This window comes from Tympanuchus pallidicinctus, unplaced genomic scaffold, assembly GCF_026119805.1.
Source record: "Tympanuchus pallidicinctus isolate F22 unplaced genomic scaffold, pur_lepc_1.0 scaffold24, whole genome shotgun sequence".
Taxonomy (NCBI): Eukaryota; Metazoa; Chordata; class Aves; order Galliformes; family Phasianidae; genus Tympanuchus; species Tympanuchus pallidicinctus.
In genome coordinates, this window is record NW_026294741.1 from 6525109 (window position 1) to 6546841 (window position 21733).

Sequence of the window (21733 nt, forward strand, 5' to 3'; positions counted from 1 at the left end):
TCAGAAATGGGTAAAGGCACGACCAAGGTGCTGGGGAAGTGGATGACAGAATGCAGGTGGAAAAAAACAAGCAAAGGACAGATGAGGTGAAGCAGTGATGATATTTTATTTCCTCAGCTTCCTGAATTCAACTTATAGGTAAATCATAACTTAAAAGATCTCTGCAAACCTATTGTAAAATTGCTGGGTTTTGTCTTGTTACTACTTTGTAATACCTAGAGGAAGAGTCTGTTGTGCTGCAGTCCTCTACTCTTGAGTATTACATGCCCTGCTGACATTTGGATGACATTTCACTCCAACCCTTTTGTAGAATTTGGAGAAGAAACACCCTGTTTCCCACTTATTTCTGGAGGCAGGAGGACAGGCAGAGGGCATGCAACTGCTGCTCTGTGTGGGAGGCACATGGAGCAACAAATACAAATGAGCCTTCAGTGCAGCCCTCACTGCAGTTAGAACTTGAAGAAAATTCCCCTTTGTACCCATCATGGCTGGCAAACTGTTTGTTTGCTGCACACCTGGACACTTTTTTCCCCCCTACTGTTTGTTGTTTTGTTGTTTGTTTTAAACTTTTCTTTCACTTTCTTCTTTCCCAACTATTATTTTAGCTGTTATTCGGTCTCTGATATTGAGTGTAGTGGAGAAGAGTATGAAACTAAATAAATAAGAGTCTTTTCTCTGAAATGTCTGTTTCTACCCAGGTAGTTATATGGTCTGTTTCAAAAGGATGCTCTAAATGACCCAATGAATTCTTGCATGTCCTGGCTTACTGCTTTTGTGCTAGTAGTAGGGTTTGTGCCAGGAAGAGATGATGCACAGCAGCTGCTTTACGTTATCTTGTACTTCTACAACAACTTATTCTTGCTGCTACATGATTCTGCTGCTGACTCTTATCAGTAACAATTTATGAACACACAACACATCTGAGAGTTTGTACCACTCCTGCAATCCCTGAAGAAGTTTGCAGCCCTCGTGGCAGGTGACAACTCTGTTCTCCAGGTGCAGAATGCAGGGAACAAGCTGGGTAGGCGCTGCGATATGTGCTCGAATTATGAGAAGCAGTTGCAAGGTATCCAGATTCAGGAGGCTGAAACAAGAGACCAGGTAGGATTTCTTTTCTACCTGTAGCAAGATTTTGATAGCTGTAGGAGTTATAGCATGCAACAATGAGCTATTTGCTGTTTTATTTGTTGCTTTTATCTTGAACAATGCCAGCATACTTGAAATCCAGATAACTTATGTAATTTTATTACCATGACAATAATTTGTTATATGGTGTACATGACAACAAACCAGTAAGTGTATTTCTTAAATATTTACCACAGAAAACCATTTTACTCAGTGCTACAAAATCATGTCTTAGAGGCACTGTTCTATAAAAAGATGTTTTGCTCATGCTGAATTCAATGTCTTTCATAATTTATATTTTAAAATGCTTCTCATGCATTAAATTCTATTATCTTTGATACTGCAAGAATTTTTAATAGTAGGAAAAATGAGAGGACTTCATCCTGGCATCATAAAATGACTGTAAAGTACTGGAAAAGGTTTGTTTCCTGCCATATAGTGAAGAAAAAATTTCAGATTTGTACAGAAGGTGAGAGTCACATTCTGCTTTGGAATAAGTGATTGAAGTCATTACACAGCAGTGCTCCAGAGCTGTTTGATGTCCTTTTTCTTCATAGGTGTAGTCAGTGATGCACAGTTTTTTTGGAACAGCAGAACTTCTGTGTTGCATAGTATTTTGAGGGATTGTTTTTATTGCTTGGGGTGGGATGGACAAGCTATATTTCTGTTCAGAGAATGAGTACTCCCCAGATTTATGGAAAATTATTTTGTTCTAATAACATAGGTGAAAAAGCTGCAGGTGATGCTGAGGCAGGCTAATGACCAGCTGGAAAAAACAATGAAAGATAAACAGGAACTGGAGGAGTATATGAAACAAAGTGCTGAAGACTCCTCTAATCAGGTACAAGCATTTTGTAAAGAAGCTGGTAGGAATCAAGAGACGTTATTCAATAGTGTGTAACAACAACTCTTTTTTGTCTTCTGTTGTTCTTGGGTGAACTACCTGCTGCAAAGGCAGCAAAGATGACCATTTCTGGGGTTAGCTAAAAAAAAGGAAAAGAAATGTGACATCACTTTACTGAGAAAGCAATTAACAAGATCAATTTTAGTAGGTTAGTTTGAAATGGCAAAGCATATGTTAGCAATTATAACAGGGAACTTCAGAATGTTGTTCTTCAAAATCTGTTCCATGCTTTATATCTCTGTATGTGTTTATTTTTGTTTGATTGTGGGTTTTTTCTTGTGTGTTTTTGTTTTTTTAAGATCTCTTTGCTAATGGTTAAATGTCAGAAGTCAGAGAATTTCCTCAATGAGCTGCAGCAGGCGTTTTCTCAAGCAAAGAGAAGTGTGCAGGAGCAAATGGTAAGACAGCTTAAACAAGAGATCACTTGAATGACACTGTTTGTCTAACCTCTGGGTCTCAGAGTGCTTGTAAAAGACTGCCCGAGTCTGGCTAGGGAGTGCTCTGTGTTATAACACGTAAAAATACTGACCATGTGAGCTCTGATACAGTCTCTGAGGCCAGTCTATCACAAATCAAATGTGTAGGCACATAGATGAATATCAAGCTTACTAGACAACTATTTTTCTTACCTTTCATGTATATTTAATATCCCATTTCACCTCAAATCTGAAGACGAAGTAGACTTTCTTCAGCTTGAGATGAATGCTCAGTGTTTTAGCAGGTCAGACTTAAAATATCAGCCCTGACACCCAGAAAGTGGTATGTCTGGGAGCTTACTATTTAAAAACTATTTTGAGTCTCACACAGGAATTATGCCAGGGGACAGGAATAGGACCTCATTTTCTAGGGCAGAATGAAGTCTGACTTCCTTAAACCAATCAATTCCCTTCTGTATTGGAATCAGGCTTCTTCTTTTCTCCTTCCTTATGCAGCAGTGCTGGGAGGAAAGATTCCTTCTTCTCAATCTCAGTATTGCATTTCTGGCATCCTGCAGGATATCACTTGTAGATACGTTCTGTTTGGTGTTCTGTGTGAGGTAGTGCCTGCTGGAGATGCAGGAGATTCAGAGAACGTATTGATCTGCGTTTCCTTTTCAGAAGTGTCCACCTACAGTACTCATACAAAGATGTCTGAGCTGTGATTCCTCTCAAAAAATTTCACTGGATTTATTTATTTTGTAATGCAGGCAAAACTGTTTTCTTAATACTTGTTCTTTGCAAAGGATGAGCTGTTTGATGTTAGAAGGCATAGGAGGCAGCCTCCACCGCTGAAAATTTCAGGTTGAGTGTTTAAGGTTAATAACCTGAGCTTACAGCAGAGCTGTTACATGACTTTAATAAACAGCTCTGGCAGTTTCTGAAATGTATTTTCTGCATGAGCACAGTTAGCTAATGGATAAATATGGAAGAAAACTGGGAAATCTGTCAGTCCTGTATTTACTGCTTGCTTCTTTTCATCCGCCTTTATTTCTAACTCGTAAGCCAGGCAGCAGAGGGGATTGATAATTTTGATCCACAAACCCATTTGTTTCCTTTCTTTTACAAAAAATCCACCAGACTTTTGAAAGCAGTGATAGTAAGTAGGGCATGAAGAGATCTGAACATGATCCTAAGTGAGAACTTATGCTTTTCCTTTTACTGGAAGGCTGTCCTGACGCAGTCAAGGGAGCAGGTTTCAGAAGAGTTGGTGAGACTGCAGAAAGATAATGAAAGTCTTCAAGGAAAACATAGCTTACATGTGTCTTTACAACAAGCTGAAGATTTCATTCTACCAGAAGCAGCAGAGGTAAAACATTTTTAAATCATGAACACAAACAATACGTGTGACTTGTCACTGGAAGATGCTTCTTTATCCAAAAACAGCCTCAAAGCAGTATGCTGAACAATATTTGGGATTAGAACCCGATATTCTATGATGTACAGAACCATTTATCTGATTCCCACTGGTGATTGTGAGCTGTGTTATGAATGTGCTTCAGAGTATAATTTCTGTTATTCTGACCCAACAGCTACTTAATTCTTAATGTGCAAACCCCTCGATCACCACAGCTCCATTGCAAGTGTTGATTCACTAAATTAAGTCCATTGTTTTATTTTCTGCCTAGGCATTAAGGTTTAAGCCAGTGATAATCATGAGCCTCGAAAAAGCAAGAGATATCCTGTCTATGTCCACTCACTCACAACTTGAGCACATCAAGCTTAAAAGATGGGTTGGAGTAGGGAGCGAAAGGCAGGGGAGCAGGCAATAAATAACCCTATGGAGACAAGCATCTTTACAAGCTTTTCATTTACCATGACCAAGTAAACTCATTGTAGTTCTGTTGTAATATCTTGCGGGATGCAAGATCTGGTATGGTGGAGCAAACATTGGGGTAGCACAACTTTATAGAGATATGGTACTTTGCATATCTGACAATCATAACACAACTCCTTGCTCATCGTTGATTCAGGAGCTCCGGGAGCTGATTTTAAAATATCGTGAAGACATCATTAGTGTGAGGACAGCAGCAGATCACCTTGAGGAGAAACTTAAGGCAGAGATTTTATTCTTAAAAGAACAGATTCAAGCTGAACAATATTTGAAAGAGAACATAGAAGAAACTCTACAGCTGGAAATAGAGAATTGCAAAGAGGAAATCGGTGAGCAGGGGTAAAAGTCTCAAAATGGGTAATTGAAGATGCGATTTTTCTTGCATTCAAGCTTTAATATTGTTGTTTTTCAGCTTCCATTTCCAGTTTAAAAGCTGAACTGGAAAGAATAAAAGCAGAGAAAGAACAGGTAAGGAGCCCTTTCACTGTAGGGTTTTTACATGTGTTTAAACAAAGCAAATAGAATTCTTTTTTTCTGCTAGTTCTGTCAGGACTTTGAAAGCAGCACTGTTTTGGTGTCTTTGACATTGCCCACTTACTATCTGAGAAAATTACCTTTTTTTCCCAACTGCCTTAGACATATCAGTAATAAATATGTATTTGTGTTTAGTCTGCCTGCCACTGGGAGAGAAAGAGAGCTGAACTAGGGAAACTAAAATATGCCACATTCTTGTTCCTTCATCTCAATTTGCTTGTGGATGGTGGAGGACTGATGTACATAAACCTTCTGTAGGAGGGAGCACCATTATAGGCACTTGAAAATTTTCTTACTAACAGCACTGACGTACTGGATGCTCTCAATGTATTGCAACCCTCAGCAGCAACTAAGAGTGTACATACAGCTGTGTTATAAACCTCTTCTGTGACCATTTCAAAGGAAATACATTGGGTCATTTCTGGAAATCTGAAGGATAGAATTGCTGAATTGGTGCCAGAGTCTGACTTCATACTTTTGTAGGTCTGGTACTTAAAAGGTGTTTTGTCTGTTTATTAATCTGTAACCTAAAGATTAACTTAGCTAATTTCTAGCTAACATTAGGTTACCTAATTAATAACCAAAACGTTAGCTTTGGCTACTTCTCTCCAGCTCTGAAAAAAAAAGAGAGAAAAACAGATTGAGCTTTCTGTATCCTTAGAAGTATTGCTTAGGTTCATTTCTGAATCCCTGGAGAGGCACGTAGACTTCCTGAGTGGAGGGACTGTGAGAAATGGAAGTGCCAGAAATTTTGGTTAATCGTTTTGCTTTGTTCTTAATTATATAGTTAGAAAGTTCTTCACAGGAAAGCCTACAGCAGCTGGAGAGTCTGCAGGAAACAAAGAACACTCTGGAAGAACAGCTGAAGAAGGAAACAGCAGCAAAGGTAGATATGTCCAGGTTATGTACAGTAAAGTACATAAACATCTTCTTTGATAATCAGGCTCTATCCAGAGGATATATCACTACCTAAGAATGGGAGAGGAAGTTTTGGAATGTTGGTAAGATTCTGGAGTGAAATAATCTCTGCTGTTTTAAAATCCAGTTTTAAATCTTCTGGATTTAAATCCTTGTTCCCATCACTTAGCACTTGGAGTTTTAAAGCACTGGATCTGAGTTGCTGCTGACTTGAATATCTCTTTTGGGTTGTCTTCCAAAGATAAAAATGAAGAAAGCTTCTTGATCAACCAGCATTGGTCTGAATGCTCTGATATTTCTGAATAAATGTTATTGTTCTGTTGCCGAAGGCAGGAGCCCTACTTCAACAGATAGAAGAAGAAAAAGAAAAAAAAGAGAAATCAGATCACAATTATTATTTCTCTTCTCTCCCTCCCCCAAAGACTTCTTTGACTAAAATTAAAGATAGCAAGATAATTACATTTTCATCAGCAGGTTACTGCCCTTCATCTACAGTCAGGTTGCAAAGAAGCTCAGAATGATGCTTTTTCATTTTGAGATCCCTCAGCATACTGCTGTTAAAAGACATGGGACTTTTTCATACTTGAACCTATCTAATCATGATAATACTTGACTGATGAGTATTAGCCCCATATTTTGCATTTTGTAAAACTGAAGTGTAGACTGACTGGATTAATTTCTTGCCAGCTCACTGATAATAACCGTGTTTTCTTGCTCCAGTATTGTGCTATAATCAGTTTATGCAAGTTTCTCTTTTTTTTTTTTTTTTTGTGTGCTGTTTAAACGTAGTATAAAGGCTCTTTTTCTCTGCAGGCAAACCTTGAGCAGCTGGTGTTTGAAGAGAAGAATAAAGCTCAGAGGCTGCAGACTGAATTAGATGTCAGCGAGCAAGTGCAGAGAGATTTTGTAAAGCTTTCTCAGACACTTCAGGTAAGGGCAGTGCAACCTGTGAGGTGTGTCTCTGCTTCTATGGAGCTGAAATAAGTTACAGCAGTTAAAATTTTTCCTTGTGTTGATAATTATGAGAAATCTTTAGAGTTATTAGTGTAGTAAACTGATTAGGTATTGCTAGTATAATATTTATATCAGAGGGTTTAATTCTGATTATTGATTTCAACCTGTTCTCAGCAACGAAGATGTACAGTTACTGTGATAAACTGTAGAGAGTAATAAAAGACAGTAATTTTGGGTCCCAGCATTTCATCATTTCATTGTCCATTTCCTGACTTCTTTACTATATGACACACCTTGTTGCATTTTATAATGTGAAAAATTTGAGGACAGAATCAGGAACTTTTACTGCTTGGTCCTGAATATATGGAATGGTTCTTCTTCATGCTGTACTTACTGCTTTCTTTTTATGCTATCCAAGTCTTATCCTTGTTATTGTTGCTTTTCTCTCCTTGTATGTCCTCCAAGAGGTGGAATATATGGCACAGTGAGTTCTGGCAGGGGTCTTCATCAAGGCTAAATCCAGCTGATCTCTCTCTTACTGTTAACAGTATAGAGCACCAAGGGAGCTGTAGATGCAGTGTTTGCAGGATGGTGTTATCCTCAGGGGGCAAGGTTAGATAGATAATTAGAATAAGAATAAGAATTCTGCTGGCTGGTGAAATTGTTTCTTGCTTATTATCATCCTCCCTTTCTAAAGTACAGCATGGGCTGGTGTGTGCAGTTCCAAGAGCAAAAATACACACACTACTTTGAAGACATGCAATGTTCTTTCAAAACCTGCAGGCAGCGTGGAAGGCCTTCAGTAGTTACCTCAGTGAGCGTGTTGTAGCTGTGTACTTTGTTTTTCTGCCCCTAAGCAGTCATTACATTTTAGCTTCTGTTTATGTTTTCAATGTTTATGCAATGGTTTGTGCTGTATCTGCTGTCCATAGTACAAAGTCTGCTGTCTAACACAAGAAGAGAGATTACTAGTGAATTTGGGTATCTTGCTGCTGGGTGAGGTGTCGACTGGCCAAGTTTAGGTATCTGCAATGAAGGAGAATTAAAAATCAGTTAACCAGTGGCTGGGAATTTACAGCAGAAAACTCAGATGCTAACACGAAGCTTGTTCCCCCTCCAAATAAATGATGATCTCTTTGCATTAATCTACTTGCAGTTCTGCTGGGGATTTTTCAGCATGAAGTGACTTGAGAGTTTATCAGAAAAGCAAGTAACAGGATTGCACTTGGCAAAGGGAGCTCCTCTGGAAGTGTTTTAGCTTTAATCTTGAGAGGCCTGAAGGTGTGTGTCAGGCATGTCTGTTACTTCCATGAAAGTTTATGTTGCTTGAGACATCTCCTCCAGTTTGCCTGACCTCTGTGGTGAGTGGCTGGTTATTAGACAAAGCAGAGGGAAGATGGAGGATTGCTCGGGCACTCTAGAGTGTAGCCTGTATCTTAAAAACGCAACCTTATGTCTTTCCACCACACATTCTTGGTTCTGAATTAAGTTTGTGTTCCTTCAAGCCTTGCATTTTTCAGCCAATGATAACTTGATGTCTCGTCTGCTTGTGCAGGTAGTAGGGGTTGCTAAGTTCTAAATGTGATTGCTCAGTTCTGGTTTTACTCACTCACTGTGTCTGTTGGTCCTCCGTAGGTGCAGCTGGAGCGGATCCGGCAGGCAGATTCCCTGGAGAGAATCCGTGCAATCCTGAATGACACAAAACTGACGGACATTAATCAGCTTCCTGAAACATGACACCCTGAGGAGCGTGCTCCAAGGCTGCGTTTGGGGTTTTTAACTCATCTTTATAGCAACATTAATTATTATTTAACTCTAACTGAAAGAGCAGAAGACAACAGAGGGGAGCAATGACTAAGTTTTGTTTCTAGAGGGGAAAAGGTTTCGTGCTGGGCAGGAAGAGAGCACAAGAGTGACTTGTTGTGTAGGAAGGAGAACTTTCTAATGGAAACACTAATGGGTGCGGTGTTTCATGTTCCACTGAGTGGGATCAGTCCTTACATTCTGAAAAACTTCCCCTCTTTCAGCCAACTTCGTAACCTGATGTAGAATTTTGGAACATTTACCCTCTGTTTTTTCCCTTTTTCCTTTCCCCCCCAATACTGTGATCAAAGTAGCTGCTGGAAACCATATTGTCCCTCCAAAACATTGAAGAGCAAAGTGGTTGAAGTTTTTCTGTTTGAATAGTCAGTAACAGTATTCAGCTAGCAGAGAGAATGAGGTGTAGAGTATGCTGTATGAATATTTTATATTAAAATATGACTTTATTAGCAGGACACTGGATATTGATCTTATTTCATAACTCAGTGTTGTATTTTTTTTAACCATTGACTTTGTGTTGAAGAATATGAATGCTGCTGAAATGTGATGGTCACAAGTGAGCTGTGTGTCTCCTGAACAGATAAATGCCAATCCAGAAAACTCTGAAAACTGTACTGAGAACGTAGCTCCTTGAAATGCTTCCTCTGGATTCTGATCCTTAAAGAAAAGCACAAGAAATGCACTGTTCTGTAATCACTTTTCACAAATGTAACTTAAAACCTGGAATTACAGCTAGTTCTTTCTCATCTTGAAAGCTGAGCAGTACCAGTAATTCCTTCTCCACGTGAAGAAAATATGTTAGCAAAAACCCTGTGCGTTGTCTGAGTGCTGGCAAAGGGCAGCTCTGCTCTGGTAGGTGGCACCAGGCATGGTCAAGGTAAGATGTTAAACAAAGCAAAGTCAGTTTCACCCTCCTCTTCTGGGTCAGTTTTAATAGTACCCAAAACAGTGATGGCACTCTGTCACAGAGCACAAACTGCTGAAGCTGCATTATTCTGCTGGTTCAAGTTGGAAAGGTGCAGTGCATCTCTTACTTAGAAGTACAGTATTGTGTTATTGCTCAGAGTTGATTCGTACGCTGTCCTGTATTTCTGTTAGCATGCATTTAAATGACACTGTGTAACGGCTAAGGCAGGACATTCTTGTGATTGATCAGGTTGTAGGTTTGGGATTTTTATATGAGTAACACGATGGTAACATAAGCATTCCTCCTTTTTCTCCTTTTAGTGGAGTTTCATGCACGCAGTTGAATAGGAACACTTTAATGTACAGATGTGGTAATAGTGGTGGTGCATATTGAGTTCTTGGACTAGTCCCTAGCAAAGACTCAATTCAAAGAGAAGAGGTTGAGAGAGCTTGTTATTGTCCAGAATTTATATCTTAAGCTTTCTGCTATTGTTTACTGTTATCTTTGCATACCATAGATCTGGTGATGATGAAAAAAACAGAAGTGACAGAGAATGCTCTGTACTGTAATGCACATAACTATATTTTGTTAGGTACTTAAACCCTATTTTAGCAGTGTACGTCTGCTACTGACATGAAGTTAAGACAGGTGGTTTTGGAGAGGAATGCCTTAAAAACAGCCAAAAAGAAGCATATGAGCTCAGTTGCTTATCATTTATTCGAAGAAATAAGGCACCCTAGAAATTAATTTCTTTCATAATGCTGACACTTCAAACCCATTCTTCTTACCTTAGTAACAACTAGAGTAATAGATGGCAGGGCTGTCATCTTCCAAATGTGTCCTTGTTTCATTTAAAAGAAGTTGAAGTGTGACTTAGGTTCTTTATCTTGGTACTTAGGTTCTTTATCTCAGCATTTACTGAACTGTGAGGTGAGAGCAGCTGCCTTCTGATGCAGAAATCTAATAGCAGGTGTTTTGCATTCAGTTTTCCAAGGGTTAGCATTGTATTCTGTTGAATAAAAATCTTGGGTGGGCTTTATTAAGGAGCTGCAGACTGGAAGGCTTTTTTCCTGCATTCTCTTCCTTCCATAAAACTGACTCCTAACTGGTTACTGGTTGTTAACTTGTGCAGCAGTGATTTAAGGAAGCCTGTTGTTTTCTGGTTAAACTACAATGATGACGTGCATCTTCTGAGCAAGCTGAACGCTTGAGGAATTGCACCTGAAGACACATGCTGAAAAAGAACTTTTAGTTGAGTTTATGGACTGTTTTTCTAATGCAAGAGAACTGTTAATGGCATTTCAGCATCCCTTTCTAGTCTGACTGTCAGTACCTATCATCAGCAGCCCCATCTTCCTGCCTGTTCTTGCCTTCCCCTCAACCATGGCCATGGCTGATCATTTTGGACTCTGCAGGGCTGGTGAGGTTTTTCCTTAGTGAATTTTTACAAATGGCTTTCTGTAGCATGGTGATGTCAGATTGCAGGTGATGATGGCTGCAGAGAGCCTTTCTGCAGTCCATAGAGGAGAGCAGTTGAGGGAGAGATCAGCCTGTGATCATTCATAGACACAGCAACGATTACAGCAGTTGCAGAATGAAGTTGTACGTGTGTGTGTGTCCCTGTATGCATGCTTGTGTGCTTTTCCCAGTGGCCAGTGATGGCCTGCAGGCCTGGTGTGAGGCTGGAGGTATGTGCAGTAGGGCTCAGAAGGGACTAATGAGCACTGAAAGGAGTGGTGCTGGCTGCTGAGTTCCTTGGCTGTGAACCAGCACTGCATGTGTCACAGGAGTGACATCCTTTGGTTTGGAGAGGAAGGAAATACAGCGATATGTGATTGTTTTCCTTTGTACCACCTTACTCCATTGTGCACCCTTACCCCTGTTTTAGTACTATGGCCATTTTGAGGCTGAGTGATCTTTTTCACCAACTGCTGGTCATCCCTTTTAAAAATTTATTTTAAAATTAGAAGCTTACCCATCCACAGAAGTGGTGGGCGATGCTACAACCAAATGTCCTGCTGGGGAAGGAAAGCACGGCTTCAGAGGTGGTAACTCAAGCTTGGGCTGAACGCAAATGTAAGAAGATGTAAAGTGGCCTTCAAAAAAGAAAATGAAAGTGCCAAATTTGCAGAGCACTTATTAAACCACTGTCAATGGAGGGCAGTTAAAAACTCTTGCTGTAAAGCTGTAGATGCTCACTCAGTGGATTATGATGATATCGCTTATAATAAATCAGAGACTAAACACTCTTCCCTCCAGTTCTTGGCTTTCTGGAGCTTGTTTTGAATGGGGTGGTAGGTTCTCCTCACTCAGTAAGAGTTTGTGTTTTTTTAACAGGCACTAATTCTAACCTGACAGTTCAGCTCTGATACACAGTGAGTGGATTAGAAAGCTGGATTTTATTTATGCAGTCTGTAAAAGGGGCAAGATCAAGTTTTGTATGCATTCCTATACTTGTATAGTCTTAATCTGTACAAAAAGTGTTCTTGCAGCATGTACGGTAACCTAGTTACCTAACAGGTAATAACAGCCCTCCTTTCCTTACAGCTTTACTTTGGCACCTCTTGCCGTGCCACTTTTGTAGCAGTGCAGTACTACTTTTCAAAACTGAGCTTGACCACGTCACCTTTTTGAAAGGGGAAGTGTGGGAGGGAGGGGGAGGAACAAGAATTACTTATTGTCCACTGACGTTTGTCTACAGCAGATAATTGGCCTTTTAATGTCAAGAGTGCCAGCTTTTGAGAAAGGCAAACTGAGTCTTTGGAAGTTAATACTGCATTCCAGTGAACCAAGCCATTGGTGTCCTGTGCAATTGTGGATGTAGAATTCTGCTGTCTACAGGATTCAAGTGTAACCATTTGTTAACTGTATTGAAGGTGTGTCCTTTATGAAGAAAGTGTTCCCAATTAAAAAAAGCTGCTGAAGTGTACGCGCTTCTCTGGTCTTTCTACTCTGCCTTCTGCCACAGGCTTCCACTGCAGTCACTGTGCCATGGATCAAAGGCAGGAGATGGCTCACAGACAAACCCCAGGCAGTTTTCTGAAGGAAACAGTGATACCTTTTCCCTCACTTCTAAGCTAGCTGTGAGTATTAACTATCGTACTTCAGGTTTGAAATAGCCTGCTGCACTGTGTCCTGCCAGGAGAAATGCAAAGACCACAGCATGTGAGGAGTCTTATGAAAAGTATTTTAATTCATAATTGATCTTTACAAAATAATAAAGAAAAGACATATTGTTCAGTGTATGAATGTTGAATATATGTAAGGAGAATTACTACGGAATAATGAAAACTTATCCAGCCTTTTATTGTAGGTTTATTCTCTTGGAGATGTTAGAAGTTCACGTGGCCTCTGATGTCATTGATCTGCTTTACCATTTCCCTTATGCGTTCTCCCCTTCAAGAAAAATAAATTCAAATAAAAAAGCTGCAAGTCATTTTTGTTTGGTGACAGTCAATAATAAAAACAATTCATAGGACAGAAGCAGAGAATGGGAATGTTGTTTTAAGTGATTCTGTTAATTACAGACTCCATATAGACTGCCAAAAGAAGACCTGAAAGCAGATTCAGTAGTAGTAGCATAATATGACCAGTGCTACTCTAACAAGCTGGCACATTCTATGCTTTAGACCATCTCTACAAGCTCCAGGTGGTGCATGAGTCAACCACATGGTGTAGAGAGGTAATATTTACTCTAGAAACCTGAAAAGGCTAACTTATGTACATGCTACATTCAAACTCTAGGAGGATCCAAGCTTGAACTTACTCTTCTTTCAGAACAGTTTGGATGCATTTGCTCTGGTAGGCACTGAGGGTGATGCTGGGTTTTCGTGGGCTGATGCCTTTTTCCATCTTTTTCTGCTGGTATTCCTTCTTCATTTTAACCTAGAAGTCACGTATGAAAGGAAGGAGTCCCAGTCAGTGTTGGTGCTGCCCACTGGAGGGAAAGCACATTGTAGCTACAATGTCACCCCACCACTTATTGACTCTGATTGCGATAAAATCAGCAAGCTTTTGCACTGTTCCACAAGAGAAGAAAACAGCAGTACAGGAACCAGAGATGGCATGGAGACTTCCTTAGCTTTGCACTAGGGTGCAGAGGTTCTATCTAGATTCATAATGAGGTTCAGAATTTATTGCAGCCCACTGCTGCTAATTTAACAGAGCAGCTTTGTGTCAGTGTGGAAGGACTGTGCTATCATTTAATGAGCATTACCAGCAACCGACCGGCCACATTTCATCTCACCTGTCTGATTGCATTGCTCAAGTGCTGCAGCTGGTCATGGATTGTCTGCAGTTCCTTCTTCATATCTCTTTCACTGTCTGATATAACAGGAAGCTGAGATTGGAAACTACGAAGCACTTTCTTCATCCTTCATGTGCAAGAAAAGATATACTGCTGAATTAACTTATAGTCCAGACTAAGTTATGCTCAGACAACAAGAGTTTTGCACATAACTGTGAAACATCTTTGTCATTTAGCTTAAGTTTTAGGAGCTCAGGACTCAACTTCCCTCACAGCAAGCAAACTCAGTACTGAATATCATCTCTGAGCTGCAAAAAAAGAATTCCAGAAAGCCAGTCTTCCAAACAACCAGCACAGTACTGCCTGCCATTCTTCTTCATTCTTTCATCTTGGTGCACACACATTCGACAGCAAGCAATCTGTGATGAAACAGAAGGCAGTCTGCACTCACCTATTCATAATATCTTCTTGCTTCTCTTTGGCTTCCTCATACTTGTCAGCCAGCCGTTCAGCCATTTCTCGCAAACTTTTCCTTTAATGCAATTGAGAAGTTTTATTTACAGTTACATCTCTACTGATTTTAGCTTGATAAATGCACACACATTATACTCACTTTTCCTCTCGACAGTAATTAAGGTCTTCCAGTTGTTTCTTCTTCTGTCCCCACAGCAACTTCACTCTTAAAAACAGACACAAAAAATTCAACCACCCCCAACAACAATCCAGCCGAGTCAGTATTTAGGCCACATAGCAAATATCACAGAAGGCACCAAGACGTGGGCAGCTGAGAACACTTCCTTTTTGGCCTAATTCTATAACATAAATCAACCACTCCAGTCAAAAGTAGAGACTTATATAATGCAATTTTTCTTTTTAGCAGGTTTGTCACAATTATTGCTGAGGTCAAAGGAGTTCCAAAGGATTTCCTGCCATGCTGAAGCACAGGAGACCAACAAGCAGACTCTCACTTGAGTGCTTCCTTGGTAACTCAGTTTTCATTTCTGGTAATCCAGAAATTGAAGTCTTATACAAACTGAAGTCACAGAATACATTTTACTCAGTTACATGAGTTACTCCAGCAGGGGAGCTTTAGTGCTGGGTTCTCAGTAACACCGTTCCACAGAGACAGCGTGCAGCACTTAACTTATGAAGGTCTTTTCTTACCTTTGCTGAATTTCCTCTTTTGCCAGATCCTGTTTCAGTATATATTCCTCTCTGAACACTTGTGTGGCTCTGCTAAGAAGCTGAAGGCATTCTTCAGGGGGAGGAGCAGCATCTTTATCAGCAGATCTGAATAAACAGGAGACAAGTTTTTGCAATCCTACTCTTCCCTGCTCCTTGCAAAGGCTGTCACTTAAGGCATTTATGGTAAGAGCTCCAAGGCCTCGGATACAAAAATGGGGGGCTAAAACTAAATCCCTTTGCAGTAATACAGTTTTCTTAATGAGAAAATCCCAAGATGTTTTAAAACAACACTCAAAACCCAACGAGACAAGGCCAGAGCAGCCTAATCTAGCACTGAGGTTATCATCACACTGAGCAGAAACCAGGACAAACAGCTTTCATGGCTGCATCCAAAGGAACAAGTCTGCTGCAGAAACTGCATGCCTATAACTGCTCTTTCCAAGCTGCTGTGGTGTTCAGAAAGGAGACAGTGAGCATGTGGCATTTCTAAGGAGTTCCCTTTTCTGCTCCCCTAGGAAAAAGTTTGTACCAACTTTAGGAGCAAGGGGTTGGCAGAATTACGCCGCAGGATGCTTTGGATGTGCTTCTCAAATGAATGCTGTGATTCAGCCAGGACGCGGAGAGGAGAAGTCGCATCATCTTTGTCTTCTTTGGTACACAGTAGAGAAGGAGATGCAGGATGGACTGCAGTTCTGCCAAAGAACATCCAGAGCACTTAAAAACCTTAAACTACAACTGACTTTAAACAGTAATTAAAACAAGGAACTCATCCACTGTGGAATTCACACATTACAACAGCAAGTTAAAAGATGAAATACTTCAATTATAAATGTAGCTCTAAGCAGGGCTGGTGGAGCTCAAAATTCCCCTCTTTGGCCATAGCTAAAAAGGGAAAAGAATCTCAAGTATCTTCTTATTTAAAAACCAGTTCAGTAACAAGGCAAGCAAGCTCTCCAATAGCAGCATGTCCCAATCTCTCTTCAGTTTCTGCTACGCAGATTCCTTGTTATAAAAGTGAAGAAAATGCCAACAACGATGTCAAAAATCAACTGATGTAAGGTTTGTCCTAACCCTACTAGAAGTGATATAGATTGGTTATATCCCCTCAGAGCACCTTTTCAGTATTAAATAACTTCTCTCTGAAGGCTTAAGTGGTCTGCCAAGGAACATTCAGTAGGCAAACTTCAGTGCGTGCTATGAGAGATGAAGAAATTTAGGGTGAAAGAATCAAATAAAATAAGAAATCCTGACATCCTTTTTGTAAGGCAGTCATGGACTTCAGTCCAATTACAAACCACGTACAGGAGTGGCCTTGTGATGCACTCATAGGTATTTGTGATGCAGATCATTGTGGGTCCCAGCACATCAGATACTATCCAAAATCCTCTAACTGGAGCAGATTGCCTGAAGGGAAGAAAACAGAAGAATCATCCGTTCAAAAAACCACACTTTCTTCCTGAAAGATGTGCAAATTCTTTGGGAAAGGCTCTGTTCACAGCAATCAGCTTAATCAGACATGGGTCACAAAGCTAAGAACCACTCCCCAGGAGTCCTGCAAAACAAAAAAAATGGAATCTGATATTCAGATGTACCAAGCAAACCATCCATCCTGAGGGAGGGAGCATCCATGCAGCTTGCCTGTGAATCAAAAGCAGAAATCTGCCAAGACCCAGAAACCTTCTTCCCTCTCCTACCACAATCCCACAGGTTCATTACTACTCACACCACTGGCTGTTTGTCATCCATTATGACTTCAGCAGCCCTTCTGACAAGATGACTCATCTGACTTGTGTTTGGACCACAAGTAATGATTATTTCTTGCATTTTAATTACATTTAATACAGAGCACTCAACAGAAGTGATTAAGCCTTATTAAAGCAAGAAGATGCAGCAGACACAGATAACACACAGCCTATGCCTGCAGTGCCTCCTGACCCTGAGTGGGGAACTCAGAGCTCAAAAAATGAGAAGATTTCTCAAGGCACAGCTTGGTCTTAACACAGGGATGAAAGAACACATCAAGGATCAGGATTATTAGATGAAGCAAGCCCCAGAGCTGCACTGGGATAGGTAAACAGAAGTGGAACTTCTTCTATTTTGACAGGTAATTCTGACACTCACAAGGAATTTAGCTTATACATGCTGCTATACATTAAGAACCTTGATTTGCAAATTACTTATTTATTTTACTTGAATCCTATTAAGTTGATTTTATTGTCTTTAATAGCAAGAATGCAGTAGAAGAGGGCAAATCATAGATGTTTTCCCAGAATAATACACTGATTTGGAAGCAGCAGAAAGGTTTTGCTTTTTACCTGCATGGCAATGGCTTTGTACACAGAATATGTTCGACAAAGCACTTCTGCTCTGCACGCAGCTCTTGTAAACTATCTTTGTCTTCTTCATCTGCAAGGAAGAGATCTGTTGGAATGCACAGCATCCACCTTGCAGGTAAGGCATTCTCAGTATTCCCCAAATATCCCCCTGCTTGCTGCTAAGAAAACACTGGTGTTCAGACATCAGCCGTTTCCCTCTACGCACAACAGTCTCACCCTCACCTGAGTCAAGGAACTTCTGCAGTTTGCTGATCCACGTCAACCCCACGCTGTGCACACCTGCTTCATGTGTGCAGTGGTATCTGGTAGGGCATTTGGGATCTGCAATTTAAACAGCAAACGGAGCATAAAGCACTGCAGAGAAAAACTCATTCTGCAAGCCTGCACAGTGCTCAATGCGTGTATTGGCCTATTGTCCAACTCACTGCAGTAGTGCCTGTTCAAAGTCTGAGCTGCATGCATTAGCCACAGAATTAGAATGCTGCACGTAGATTGAATGCATTTGCAGCATCTGTAAATACACTCTTCAGGAATTAATTAGAATTAGTTGCATTATACAATATCTGACTCTATCCATCAGGCTTCAAAGGAAGATCAGTTAATGCCAGCAGACCAGCTTCTTTGTCCTTCCCATCCTCCTGCCCTACATCAGCACCAGCTGACAGGCTCATAAACAGGCACCAACACTTCTCAGCATCACCACCCACAGCTGTACCACTTTGCTTACATGCATAGATTACCACAGCTGCAACAACTTCTGCTTTCTAATCCACAGCTGAGAGTTTTCTATTACATATGTGCCCGTCTCTAAATAGCCTTGTGACAATTCCCCTGTGACTGTGCACATTTTCCACAGCTTTAAGACATCAAGCAAATGCTTATCCTGATACTGCATTATAATAATCAGGATAATGCTTATCCTGATACTGTTTGTGACAACAATAATTTTTAAATAACCCGATTGTAATTTCAAGCAAGTAAAAGACAACAACTTGAGCTACACAACTCTACCTCGATGCAGTTTGATTGGGCAAGAGAAATCAGAGTCCAAAGGCTCTTCCTCATCTCCCGATGCCAGTTTCAGTGCAAGTTCCAGCTCAACACATTCAAACACGTACAGGGAAGGAACAAGATCAGATCTCGGGTCCCACAATTTTTCTGACTGTAAAGAACATTGAATTCTTCGATAAGACATCATTTAAACAGAAATAAAAGTGTAAATAACACTGAGTCACGTATTATAGGTAGACAAGTGTATTCATTGTTGGAGAAATTCATTAAAGTCCCCCTTTTTTTTTTTATCATTTAAGAAGCTCAGTAACACATGGTTTCTTCAGAACATCCTCTTTCAAATAGTTCATGGTAAGACTGAAATGGCTGCACCTGCAGGATACACACAGCTGACCTTTACAAGAGCACAGGAGGATCACAGGCACCGGCTGGAACAGGAGGACTCACCGCCTCATTACAGGAGAATGCAGCTTTGGCACTTGCATTCCCCTCGAGGCATTCTGCCCTCTTGAAGGCAGGAACTTTAACACAAAAATGTTCACAGAAATAACAACACAGGTACCTGCTCCTCATCCTCTTCTGCATCCAGCACCACACAGTGATAAAGCATGCCCGATTCAGTGGCAATCACCAGGATATTTGGAATACAAGGCAGGCACAGGACAGCACAGGCATCGTAGCCATAGTTGTCTTCTGCAGCAGGGTGCATGGGCAAAGGGCCGAGCAGCTTGCCAAGATTTCCAGCACTGGAATAGAGGAGATGCATTCACAACACAAAGTGTAGGAGCAGAGTTCCCATGGCCGCCTGCAGGAGTTTACTGAATGATAACTAGAGAATGAGGGTGATTAAAAAATAGACAACTAAAACAACAAACGCAATAGTTTGGAGTTAGCGTGTTATTCTTGGATTTAAGTCTACCAGCACTACCACAAAGAGACAAAACAAATTACAACACAAACCAGCCCAGCACCCATTACAGAATTCCAGCGAGGTGAAGAGGTGGCTCTGGAACCAAACATACAAAGACTCTATGAAACTTGATGGTGAATGCAAGCCTACCTCTGCAGCAGGTTGATATAAGTGAGGAATGTCTCTCCATTTTCATATAAAATGTAAAGTGGAAAAGCCAGCACTTCTTCACTGCCTCGCTGCCCAAGAATGCTCACTGGGACAGGCACCAGCGGGCCGAAGTCAAACGCCACTGCGGTCTCTCCCAGCGACGCTGTGTAGGCTCTCCTGGGGATAAGCAGGAACAAAACTGAGTCAGCAGTGACTGTGACAACACAAGCATTTACTGAGATCCATCTGTATGTCAAATTACACCTGCCCATCAGTCCTTTGGTGCACGCTACTTTCAGCAACAGAAGCGCACAGGGAACACCCCCCTCCAGGGCCTCATTTCTGAAGTGCCCAGCAGCCAGCCCAGCTCACAGGGTAAGGAGGAGGGCAGTGGGATCTCCTGTGCAGTACAGCAGCCTGTGACTCACACAGTAGAGACCTTCAAGTTTCTCCTTTCCAATCAGGCCAAGGAGGAAATAAAAAGATAACCTATTTCCCTGCATTCCCCGCTCAAAAAAGGCCTTAAACCTTCTGAAGGATAACATGCGTTGTTCAAATGACTGTTCTGAAGAGCACCAGGCCGTGCAGTCTGTTCCATCCTTCTTTTAGAAAGGTTAGGGAAAAAACAGAACCATTACTGTGCCAGGAAGCAGCCCCAGCACAGGAGTGTGGGAGCAGTAAGCCTGAATAAATCTCTATTGGATTTTCACACAGAATGGCCCGAGTTGGAAGGGACCTCAAGGACCATGAATCTCCAACCCCTGCCACATGCAGGGCCACCAACCTCCACATTTAATAACAGACCAGCCTGCCCAGGGACCATCCAACCTGGCCTTGAACACCTCCAGGGATGGGGCATCCACAGCCTCTCTGGGCAGCTGTTCCAGCACCTCACCACTCACTCTGTAAAGAATTTTCCCCTAACTCCAACCTAAATCTTCCTTCCCTCAATTTAAAACCATTTCCTCTTGACCTGCAGTTATTAACTCTTTCAAAGAGTTTACTCCCCTCCTGTTTGTAGGCTCCCTTCAGGTACTGAAAGCTGCACTGAGGTCACCCCGCAGCCTTCTTTTCTCCAGGCTGAAGAAGCCCAGCTCCCTCAGCCTGTCTTTGTAATGGAGCTGCTCCAGCCCCCTGCTCATATCTGTGGCTCTCCTCTGGACCCTCTCCAACAGCTCCCTGTCTTTCTTGTACTGGGAGCTCCAGACCTGGACACAGTACTGCAGATGGGGCCTCACGAGGGCAGAGTAGAAAGGGACCATCACCTCCCTGTCCCTGCTGCCACCCCTCTTCTGATGGAGCCCATTTGCCTTCTGAGCTGCAAGGAATTTTCAGGGGATTTTCAGAAGGATCTGTCACTCATTACAGACAGGACTGAGAAAACAGAACTTGTCTTGCTGAGAGCATTTTGAAAGGAGCCTCACAAACCCTTTGTTGATGATCAGGGTCTCCTCCTCAGCATCTGAGAGCGCAATCACCTTGATGGGGGTCTGGGGCACGTTCAGGCTGTAGATCCTGGAGGGAAGAAGCAGCAATGATGGTCAGCTGCAGCCCATCTGTGATTCCTCTCACCCTGCTCTGTGTGCAGCGACTGTTGGAAGGGACGCACACACAGAAAACGCGAGGCGCAAAAAGTCTTTACCTGATGGTGTTATCCGAAGTCAGCAGCACGATGTGGGGCTCCAGGGTCTCACAGGGGTACCAGGCCGCGTGCTTCAGGGTGAGGGACGTGGAACTGGTGAAGAACCGTTCTGCGACCGGGATGGTGCTGGAACAGAGCGGAGACGACCGCTGTGACCGCACGGACGGAGCGGCTTCCGAAGGGACGGGGACGGGGGGGGGAGAGCGGAGCTCGGCTCCCACCTGCAGTTCACCACGGCCTTCCCGCCCTCGAACTCGGAGTTTTTGCCCCAGCGTTTGGGCAGCTCCACGGCCGAGAGCCCTTTGGTGCCGATCAGCGCCACATGGCGCCGCGCGGGGCTGAGCAGCGTCTGATACACCTCGAACAGCGGCGGATTGATGCACAGCAGCGTCTGCAGAGACAGGAGGGGAGGGGGCCGAGACTCAGATCGCCGTCCGTCCCGCGGAGCCCCGCGGAGCCCCGCACCGCTTACCTGGTAACGGCCCAACTCCGGCTCGGCGCCGCTCAGACGGCGGAGGTCGATGTCGAGCAGCGCGCCGCGCTCGCCGTCCCATAGCAGCAGGTCTCCGTCCAGGCCCAGCAGCAGGCTGCGGATCAGCGGGGAGCGCGGGGCGGCGGAGCTCGCGGCGCCGCTCTCGCGGAGGCGGCTGAAAGCGGCGTGCTGCGGTAGGGCCGCCCGCCACCGCTCCGCCGGACCCCACTCGGCCGCCATCGCCGCCCGCCACCGCCCCGACCCGACGGCCAATCGGCGGCGCCGAGCGGAGTGACGTCACACCAACC

General features: G+C 42.5%; 2 protein-coding genes across 3 annotated transcripts in view; one reads left to right on the forward strand and one right to left on the reverse strand.

The window, feature by feature from the left end:
* The window catches only part of RABEP1 (rabaptin, RAB GTPase binding effector protein 1), a 43604-nt gene extending 30695 nt beyond the window's left edge, over window positions 1-12909 (forward strand). Inside the window, exons 10-18 of one of the 2 annotated variants that reach the window (XM_052689282.1) lie at window positions 997-1101; window positions 1850-1966; window positions 2329-2427; window positions 3674-3814; window positions 4479-4668; window positions 4752-4807; window positions 5661-5759; window positions 6605-6721; window positions 8381-12402. In XM_052689282.1, the coding sequence (XP_052545242.1) occupies window positions 997-1101; window positions 1850-1966; window positions 2329-2427; window positions 3674-3814; window positions 4479-4668; window positions 4752-4807; window positions 5661-5759; window positions 6605-6721; window positions 8381-8482 (1026 nt within the window). In that variant the 3' untranslated portion in view covers window positions 8483-12402. Of the gene's footprint in view, window positions 1-996; window positions 1102-1849; window positions 1967-2328; window positions 2428-3673; window positions 3815-4478; window positions 4669-4751; window positions 4808-5660; window positions 5760-6604; window positions 6722-8380 lie in introns of both variants that reach the window. The other variant, XM_052689284.1, reaches the window with a different exon arrangement.
* NUP88 (nucleoporin 88) lies at window positions 12640-21684 on the reverse strand. Its single transcript, XM_052689285.1, has 17 exons — window positions 21426-21684; window positions 21175-21344; window positions 20954-21079; window positions 20740-20826; window positions 19312-19488; window positions 18814-18997; window positions 18252-18402; window positions 17463-17561; window positions 17220-17310; window positions 16207-16308; window positions 15438-15596; window positions 14884-15009; window positions 14333-14398; window positions 14171-14251; window positions 13720-13846; window positions 13240-13358; window positions 12640-12869 (listed from the first exon to the last, which is right to left on the reverse strand). The coding sequence occupies exons 1-17, from the start codon at window positions 21663-21665 to the stop codon at window positions 12806-12808; spliced, it is 2169 nt and encodes a 722-aa protein (XP_052545245.1). The 5' UTR covers window positions 21666-21684; the 3' UTR covers window positions 12640-12805.
* Between the last annotated feature and the right edge of the window lie 49 nt (window positions 21685-21733).

Excerpts from the sequence above, each read along its gene's own strand:
- NUP88 (XM_052689285.1), bottom strand. The coding sequence starts at position 21,665 with ATGGCGGCCGAGTGGGGTCCGGCGGAGCGGTGGCGGGCGGCCCTACCG. Across the intron at positions 17,562-18,251 it reads CCCAATCAAACTGCATCGAG|ATCCCAAATGCCCTACCAGA; the intron begins GTAGAGTTGTGT and ends TTTAAATTGCAG. Across the intron at positions 13,359-13,719 it reads TGAGCAATGCAATCAGACAG|GTTAAAATGAAGAAGGAATA; the intron begins GTGAGATGAAAT and ends CGTGACTTCTAG.